General features: G+C 43.6%; 1 protein-coding gene across 1 annotated transcript; it reads right to left on the bottom strand.

The window, feature by feature from the left end:
- Positions 1-891: 891 nt before the first annotated feature.
- Positions 892-8,325, bottom strand: SULT6B1 (sulfotransferase family 6B member 1). The gene is made up of 7 exons (XM_028724201.2): positions 7,637-8,325; positions 6,573-6,685; positions 6,055-6,144; positions 5,412-5,538; positions 4,621-4,715; positions 3,565-3,721; positions 892-2,672 (listed from the first exon to the last, which is right to left on the bottom strand). Exons 1-7 carry the CDS (start codon positions 7,830-7,832, stop codon positions 2,542-2,544), a joined length of 909 nt encoding a protein of 302 aa, XP_028580034.2. The 5' UTR covers positions 7,833-8,325; the 3' UTR covers positions 892-2,541.
- Between the last annotated feature and the right edge of the window lie 1,651 nt (positions 8,326-9,976).

Genomic DNA, 9,976 nt, shown 5'->3' on the forward strand with positions numbered 1-9,976 from the left:
GCATCTGTAACCCAAGGTACCACTGTATCAGGTATCCTGGCAGACAGGAGAGAAGCAACAGACTCAAATTTCTGCTGGGGACCATCTCTTTCTGTGATGTATGTCTGAAGTTTTGGGGGTGGTCTTGAGCTACAGGGTAGGCAATTTCAAAAGTCTATATAAGAGCTTGCACCAATGTTCTGGGTTCCTCTCCTCCCTCCCTGTGTGGGGTGTTATTTTCTCCTACCGATAGAGAACCTACATAAGGACTCTATATGGCCTCTTGGATACCCCATAAGGGGAAAAGGAGCAGTTTTTTCTTATAACACAGGGATTCCCAGCACTTACCCAGGGTTGTGTTTTCCTTTGGGAAGATCGAGGCACAACAGAGGCTAGTGTATTTAAGAAATATGGTGTATTGACACATATTCCCACCTGGAAGTCTGCAGTGGAAGGGGCACAGTAGGAATGAGCAAAAGGCAGATTAGGATCTACTGTTCAATCTCCGTGTGACTTGCAGTAATCAGGAAAATCAGGAAGCGTTTATAACTTCAATCTGTTCAACCATAGCAACAGTTACGTCCTGGCTAGAGGCATAAAGGAAGCTTGGGTGGGGAGAGAAGTCAGGAGTGGACTTTCCTAGGTTTAGCATGATGCTCAGAGTTACCCTTACCCATTTTTATTTTTATTTTAATTTCAGGCATATGCTGGCCCACTGAGCCACTGTGCAATTGCTTGGCTCCAGTTGGTGGATCTTGGGGATCTAGTAAGAAAAAGACCAAAGTGGATTCCACAAGCCAGAAGACTGCTCACTGTTGCCTTAATAGGTGTGATCCTATTAGAGATTTCAGCCTCGGCACAGATTGAAAAAGAATGGGGAAATTCCTTTGTAGCTCTATAGAGTGCTTTTGCAACATGCCAGCAAATGAATGTAACACAGCAGTAACAAACAAGAGTTTATTAATGAAGTTCATAGTCGAAGGAAATAAATGTCAACAAGACGGGGGGGGGAGAATCATCTTGATGTAATGAGTAAATTTCAAATTATTTCATCAGTGTTGGAATAATTTCGACATCTGCTTCTGCTAATGTGCTCTGTCTGGAAGCCTAATGCAACATGCTGCTTTGCTGTGAAAAGGGGCTTAAAGCCATTATAAAGATCACTTCCTTAAAGATTTTAATGGAGTTCAATGATCCTTTTGTTATGGGGTTTGTTATGTGAATCTAGACTGACTTATCAAAAATATAATTTCCCCAAATTAGAAAACATAAAACTGAGGGCCGTATCCAACCCTGCAGCTCTGCTGACACAAGGGACTTCTGTGAGTGCAGTGCAACTTCTTCTTCCTCTCCAGTTCCCCTCACACCCTCAAAATCAGTTGGGGAATCCCCCAGAGCGGATTTTGGGGTGCATGGAGGGAAGAAAGTCCCATTGTGCCAGCAGAACCCCACTGACACAGCACTGGAGACAATCTAGTCTTCAACGGCCTTCTCATCCTTAAAATTAGTTTGGAGCAGGGCCTCAGCCATCTGGAATTCTGTTCACGTTATTACATCGCAGAGTAACATGACATGAAGCTTTTTCCATCACTACATCTACACACTGGGAAAAGCTTCACTTGCTGAATTTCCCTCAGCTGTTGAAGTCACAGGAGTCCGCTACCTTGCCACAAACAACTTAGAAAGCCTAAATAAGTGGAACAAGAAACATATGCGTGCCTGATCCCAAATAGCACTGCTCAGCACCTCCTATTCAAACTATGAAGAGTGCAAAGTCCCACTTTCTTTAGAAGCTACAGCAATGTGTTTCATTGTGATGCCCCAAGGTGTAAAGGGAGGGATATTATTATTATTATTATTATTATTATTATTATTATTATTATTATTATTAGCCTTGTGTAGGATTTCCCACAGCCAACTTAGTGTCCCAGCAGTCTGTTTGAAGCAGAGATGAGGAAGTTGGGGCCATCCAGATGTAGCTGGACTCCATCAGCTCCAAGCAGCATGAGCATGGCCAAGGATGATGGAAACTGTAGTTTAACACCATCAGGAGTTCCTCATGCCTGCTTTAAGAGGTCTGGGGAACAGTAAAAGATCCAGATGCAGTACCGATCGCCCCACGCCTCCATAGTTCCATGTGTCCATTGCCCACCTCTGCCTTCAGCTACAAATGCAGGTGGGGAAAAGAAACCTGCGCAGCAATGGCGCTAGACACACAATCACTGCATCTTTTGCTGCTCCTTCAGAGCTTTGAAAGAGACTGACAAGTTCCCCTGGTTGGCACCTGGCAATCGCATGTCCATGTCACCTTCCCCTAATTTTTAGAAACATAATAGTAGCAGCTTCCTGCTACGGTTTGGGAGAAATAGGTTGCCCTGTGTTCTATTAAGCAGCATGAAAAGATCCAGCTTAATGAAAATGTATCTTAGAAGTTCGACACTAGAGTGTGACAATATCTAAAATTTGCCTCAAAGGATTGTGTGCTCTGCTTGTAGCTTTTCTTGAATATATGATAGCAAACAAAACTGTCATGAGAACGAAGCACTTCATAAGAAGCTCTTTTCAGGTTTTGCAGTACACATCGTACTTCAGCTTTGCTCCCAGCTTGGTTCCTTCTAAACACTCCTTGAATTTAGCATCCACTTTCTGGCTCTGAGCTTCATCAAAAGTGTTCTTCCAGTCACCAACCACACCTGGAATGAAAGGAAAATGGAGGGAGGGAAAGAGACACTTAACAGACATCATATAAACATTGCTAGACAGAAATATGAAGATCATCCAGTAAAAATCTTTAGGTTTTGTTATTGTAACCAGGAACAAAATGGTACAATTTTTTCCTCAGTTTAGCCAGTAGGAAGGCCTCTGAATACAGCCACAAAAGCTATGGCCCTCCTGTGTCAAATCTGTCAGTCTTCTCTGCAGTGCTTCTTGTTCTGTAAGACCATCACATTCATTTATTGGATCTCTTTTTAGATGCATGTAGCTTACTATATACTAATACAGTGGGGAAGGGCCCTAGCTCAGTGGTAGATGACAAGGTGTCCCTTTTGGGAGGCAGGGTTGTGTATAAAAACAACAAAAACCATTTTCCATGTAGGAGGTCTCAGGTTCAGTCTCTGGTATCTCCAAGAAAGGCCCCCGGTCTTGACCTCAGGAAAGCCTCTGCCAGTCAGTAATGACTAGAGACAGCCAACATGGTGTTCTCTCAGTGCTGTTGGACTACAACTTCTGTCATCACCAACTACTGGCTATGGTTGATGGATGCTGCAATCCTATGTGCACTTATTTGAGGGTAGGCTCCATTGAAATACTCATTGTTCTGAGTATAGATTAGGGATAGCTAATGGAATGCCCTCCTAATACTGTTGGACTACAAGTCCCATCAGCCCAAGCTGGCATGGTCAGTGATCAAGAAATTATATATACTGTGGCTCAAAACACCTAGAGAGCACAGCATTGGCTTTCCCCAGATATATATCCATAGGACTGCATGGTTAATCAATTAAAACATGGAAGACACTTATGACTACTCATAAGTGACTGCTCTAAAGCAAGCTATAGCAAAAATAGAAGTTTATCACCAACCTTTCCGGAACATCAGTGGGCCAACTGCTCCATGTGTCTCCTGTGATTTGTCCCTCACTGCTTGGAACGCAGTCCTGTTTGCAATAGCCTGAATTTGCTCCGCAGTAGCAGTAAAGCCAAAGAATTCAGCTATTTGCTTCACTCCAGCAACCAGGTCCTGAAAGCAATGTAGTGAGAAGGTCAATACTGAAAGTTCTTTCTCCCATGGTAAGCTACACCAGAACAATATGGGATTCAGAATACATTGCCAGTATTCAAGCACAGTTATGGTTGCTTTGGGCTAATCTTGGTGATGCCACCAAACAGAAAGGTCCACACTAGCCATATAATGCTGCAGGTAGATGAAAACTACAGGAGGCAAATGGGTACTGGATGTTCAACTCTCTCCCTATGGCAAGCATCCAGAGTATGAGACTACCTTACTGCAATCAGTGTTCTTGCCACGAATATGAATGCTGGGGAACAAACCCTTAATGAAATGGATGTCACAACTGAGGCACATCCAAAAGGAAGTACATCAACCCCCTGTAACAGAGTTTGCTCTTCCTGCTTTCTTTGGAAAGCCATACTTTCCATTAGTATGATTAGCCATACTCATCTCTCAGCTTGGTAAACAGGTTTTGGCTGCTACTGTGTTGCCAGCGATTCCTTGACTATTCAAATGAGTTACAGAAACAAGCCAGGAATTCCACTGTTGATGACATTAAGGGCCAGCATTGGCAGCATTGGCTCATGTTCTTCTTCAGATGCCAAATCAAGGATGGAAGCAAGGATCACTGGCCCCCAGCTCCAAGTGCCTATAGGTTATGGGCATGGGGTGGGGTTATTCACTGGGACACTCTGCTCCTCAGATAAACAGAGACTCTCTGTCCTTTGTTATCACTTCAAATATTCCAGACTCTTCCCTCACATTCAGAAAAAGTTTAGGAGCTGAAACATGGATGAGCCCGCCCTCAAACTATGATCCTGATCTAGTTATATCTTGCAAAGCCTATGCAAGTTGGGATAACGTCTTATTTTTAGACTACCCTTGCTGGTAGTTATGAATATGCTCACCTCTTTTAATTGCTCATATGTTAGAACCAGAACATTTTCATCATCTATATGTTTGTTCCACACGACTGCATGGTCAAAATAGCTTCCCCAGGCAACTGCAGGTCAGACCAAGACAACTCATCAGAACTATTTTATTACTAGTAGAAACTGTTAAAACTTTAACAGTAGGCTATTTTTAAAACATTGGATAGTGTTCGCACAATATCTCTTTATACCCACAGGGATAACTTACAATCACAAGAAAAGAGAGATTTATTCTTAAGAATGATCAACAAAAGTCTTTCAAATTTTGTCTCTGATAATATGGGGCCAGCTATTGGGGGAAAAACATTCATGCACATTCTCAGTTGGGCTTCGGCTATATAAAGACAACAGGATGTTGAAGGTGACATGAATGACTGTGATGCAAACACTCATCCAATATTCATGTACAGCAAATAGTTTTTTATGGTTTTATACTCCTGTTTGATTGGGAGTGACACTGAGACAAAAGGAATGTGAGTGTACACCAAGGACAATAATGCCTCTATCATTATTCCACCTCTCTCAACCACTATCATCAGTTTTCAGCCCATGTTCACCAGTCAAGGCACACAGATGCTTCCCTTTCCAGATTGTATCTCCATTGCTAAAAAGCCATTCAAACTGCAAACCACAATTATCGTGGGCAAAACCCAAGTCTTCCCCTGCTAGCACTACTATCAGCAAACTTGGTAGAGCTTGAATATAGTTCACATGTTTTCACAAGAGGTTTAATTTCCCAAATCCATTCAAAAGTATTAATAGAGTACCTTGCCCATTCATAAAAAGTGAAAAAAATTCCTCCCAGGAGTTATAACTGGGAATGCTTGGAGCATTGTTGTGAAAATGGAAAAATGATGCAGCCGTATCTTTAGGATTTCGAAATAGCAGCAGTACCTGAGGTGAGAAAACAGGACATAAATTTTAACTCCTCCTGTCAATTAACAAAAACAATGCCACTTTGGGCTACCTAAACTACAACTAGAAGTAAGCTATTCTTTTGTAAGAGAAGCGAAGGCTGAAATAATGGCCAGAAAGAACTATGTCATGAGTCCTTTCAAAAAGCACATTCTCAGGCACTCCAGTCTCTCTGGTTTCACATCCCCTGAAGGTTGGAGCATTAGCCCATTGTGATACATTATGTTTCTAGAAACATCTGGTATTATAAAAATTCATGACTGCCCCATGCACTTTACAACATGTTCACCCCTCTTTATTTGTGGCTGACTAAAGGAGTGGCCCAATGCTTCCTTCCTACTAAACCTCTCGTCTTGTCTTGTTACCAATATCCAGCACCAGAAACATCTCACAATGCCCACAAGGCTCCCACGAACTGTTGATTGCTTTACAGTTGTGAGTCACTTCTGCAAATGTTTCCTGACAAATTAAAGAAGCTGATCTTATACCACTTACCTTGGCTTTATTTTTGAAGATGGACTTGGGAAGAAGGTCGTAGTGGAGGTGTGTAGCTACAATCCTTGGAGATGGGAACTGTTTCATCCTCTTTTTTAAAATAAAAAAAGGAACAGAAAAGGAGCATCAAATGGATGACTCAGACATACATGAAAATGATCGGCTATGTTGACACATATTAATCAAAAGGCAGTTGGAATAACTGGGATTCCCAGGATAAACCAGCAGAACTTACAGTACATCTCACCATTGGCTGAGCACAACAGCCATGTTCCGTGGTGCCCCAGGTTCTTCACCACCGCTACCATGCTTCTTCGTTATCTCAGAATGACAACAAAATCAGGATCACTATTGAGCACTTGGTGAACTGCCAGACATGGCTGATGGATTACTCCTGGCTTGGTGGGTCCCCAGTTGGGCAGGTTTGCCCGTGTTCCCTTACTTCCTTTCAGTGTGAGTAACGCATGTGTGTGAGTGAAGTGTCTGATTTTGGAGGCTAGGCTTTGTGTCTTACTAACCTGATACCTTTCTGGATCCCCACACTCAATGAAAGGTAGCTCTGTGTTCTCATGCTTGGTTTTCAAAGTGGTAGCGATCAGATCATTCACAATCAGAATGAGCCAGTTAATACCTGGAACAAACAAATAAGTGGAAAGCTTGTAATCCTTATGGTGGACTTCAAGGCATTTCACCATCCCAAGTTGATGGTTCGCCAGCCCTGGCACACCAGCTTAACTTTTACAGATTGTAGAGAAGTACCATCATAAGATGGAAGAGTTGACATTTCAGAATTGATGGGTGGCTATATTCCCAGAATGCTGTCTGGAGATTCAAAAGAAGTGCTGTCTGCCTTCTGAGGAAAGCCAGCCCTTTAATTCCAAGTGACAAGAAGACAAGTGACAATACATGCCCAGAGGTGCTTTCTTATGAAAGAAATTCATGCCTTTTTTCTTTAAGGAAGGCACACGGCCATATATCTGAGAGACTAGAGCAGGAGTAGCAAATGTGGTGCCCTTCAGATGTTGCTGGACTACAACTCCCACCACCCCTGACCATTGGCTATGCTGACTGAGCCTGAGGGGATCAGGCATCCAGTTACACCTACCTATCTGTAACCTGGAGGGAGCCATGGTCGCTGCCCCTGCCTATAGGCTCAAGACCAGCTTTATAACCATGATTCTGCTTGGTCAAGGTCTCACAAATAAATCATTCTGCAGTATTGTTTTAAGCTTGTTATAATGACAGGTTGACACTATTTTTCAATCAATAAATATTCAAATAGAAGTGTTCAGTTTTAATAACAGTTTTTAACATTACCGTAAACTGGTTTGGGCTTTTACTCTACTACATGTTCATTTTTAAAAATATATATTCTTTGTAATACAGCCACTAAAATATTGAATAATCTACTATCCCTCCCAAAAAACAACACCACCAACTCTTGAGTTTTGCTTCACACTTGTGAAAACCATGCTCTCCTCCCGTACTTCCTGGTAGCCATCATTTGCTGTGGCATCCAAACCTGGTCAAACTATGGTGGAATCTACACACACATTTAAAAATAATGGAAGGTTGTATTCACCACATTTGGGATAAGACACCAACACCACATCATCTTTTCTGGCTTCGAAGTTCTCCAGAGCTTGGAATGTTTCTGCACTGCAGACAGAAGACGGGTAGAGGATTCCCTGGTAGGTAAAGAGAAGCTCATGGATGCTAAGGCCTTTGGACTTTTCCAGAGCTTTCTCTATTTCCTCGACAAAAGTTTTCTCAGTCATCTTTGCCTTCTTCGTTGTGAGCTACTGCTGGGTTGCTAGGACAGCAAAGGCCTTTAAAGAAGGCATTTTGAGGGCGGAGTAAACCTTATTTAGCTTTGGGCTTATCCTTTTGTGTTTTCTGCATTTTATGAGCAAGCCAACCATATCAGATCAGCTTCCTTGAGCCTATTCTCTTGAAATGAAAACCAACCCACTTGTCCCACCTTAGGTACTGGAAATACTTTTCACCCTTTCAGATAATCCCTGCTGAAAGCAAAGAGCATGGGCATCTCTACAAAGTAAAAGACATGCAAAAACTAATTCAACAGGTACTACCGGACAATGTATTAAATTCAGAGTTACATAATAGTGCCAGGAGTCAAGTTTCTCACACCATGGTCACTAGGATGCCCATGTGTTCACACAAAGGCAGTCGTCTCTTTCAAGGGCTATCCAGTTAAGAAGAGAGAATGGGGGCCTTTCTGGGTCATGTGGCCAGCATGACTAAACCGCTTCTGGCGCAAGAGAACACTGTGACAAGTGCCAGAGCGTTCTGTGTGTGTGTGTGTGTGTGTGTGTGTGTGTGTGTGTGTGTAAATATTTTTTGGTGGTATTTTCGCTTTTAGAACATAGTAAGCTGCTCTAGATGGGACGCGGGTGGCGCTGTGGGTTAAACCACAGAGCCTAGGACTTGCCAATCAGAAGGTCGGTGGTTTGAATCCCCGCGACAGGGTGAGCTCCCGTTGCTCTGTCCCAGCTCCTGCCAACCTAGCAGTTCAAAAGCACATCAAAGTGCAAGTAGATAAATAGGTACCGCTCCGGCGGGAAGGTAAACAGCATTTCCGTGCGCTGCTCTGGTTCACCAGAAGCGGCGTAGTCATGCTGGCCACATGACCCGGAAGCTGTACGCCGGCTCCCTCGGCCAATAAAGCGAGATAAGCGCCGCAACCCCAGAGTTGGTCACGACTGGACCTAATGGTCAGGGGTCCCTTTACCTTTACCTTTTTAAGCTGCTTTAGACCAAGTCATAACATTGGCCCATTTATCTCAATATCTTCCTAGCTGACTGACCTTTCCCAGCTCTCCCAGAAGATATCAGGGATGGAAACTGGGACTTTCTGCCTGCAAATCAAGCGCTCAACAGAGCAGAGGGAGGATCAGGGCTTTTGACGGTTCCCTCACTGCCAGAAGCCAAGTTACAGGGAACCAGGGAGAGGGCCTTCTCGGTAGTGGCGCCCGCCCTGTGGAACGCCCTCCCACCAGATGTCAAAGAGAACAACAACTACCAGACTTTTAAAAGAGGCATGATGATGAAGGCAGCCCTGTTTAGAGAAGCTTTTAATGTTTGATGCATTTCTGTAATTTAATATTTTGTTGGAAGCCGCCCGGAGTGGCTGGGGAAGCCCAGCCAGATGGGCGGCGTTATTGTTGTTGTTGATGATGATGATGATGATGATGTTGTTACTCTCAATTTTACCTTCCAATACTATAGCGCAAACATTCTCTCTAGCTGTTACATAATGCTTTAACTCTTTAACTGTGCAATGTACCATGCAATTATTTTCTGCTGGTTCGTTGGTTCCACCTCATGATACATCTCTATTATATCCATTCTACTTGTTGACTTGAATTGCATTATTTTGATGGGCATCTTGAAACGTAAAAGAAGATTTTAAAATAAAACCAAGCAAACTCTCTTCTACAAAATGTTTTAATCGGCCTCGATCTAGTTAAAGTTCGTTGCTGTTAACTTTAGCTGCGGGTTGCAAGTGACTTTACAGCCCAATCTTTCCTACACGCGTGTACTCTGGCTCCATGAGCTTGCAGAAGATCGCAGTAGCAGAGCAACTGCTTGGCATACAGAAGATGTCAGGTTCCATTCCCTGTATCTCTGGGAAGGGCTGTGAATGTTCTCTGCGTGGCCAAAAGACTGACTCCGTATAAGGCAGCTGCCGACGTTCCTATGTTCAGCTGCGGCGCGAAATTCTGCACTCCAGAAGCCGCTGGTAGCAGGGAAGGCTGCCCCTTCCTCTATGCGGATCGGCAGGACACAGCTGCGTTACACTGCCACCTACAGGCAGCACAGTGACACGGCCAGTCCCAACAGGACCGACAGAGGGAGCACAGCGCGAACTCTCCAGCACCGGCGAGAAGGAACGAAGGCT

Source organism: Podarcis muralis, chromosome 3, assembly GCF_964188315.1.
Source record: "Podarcis muralis chromosome 3, rPodMur119.hap1.1, whole genome shotgun sequence".
In the NCBI taxonomy this organism is placed as follows: Eukaryota; Metazoa; Chordata; class Lepidosauria; order Squamata; family Lacertidae; genus Podarcis; species Podarcis muralis.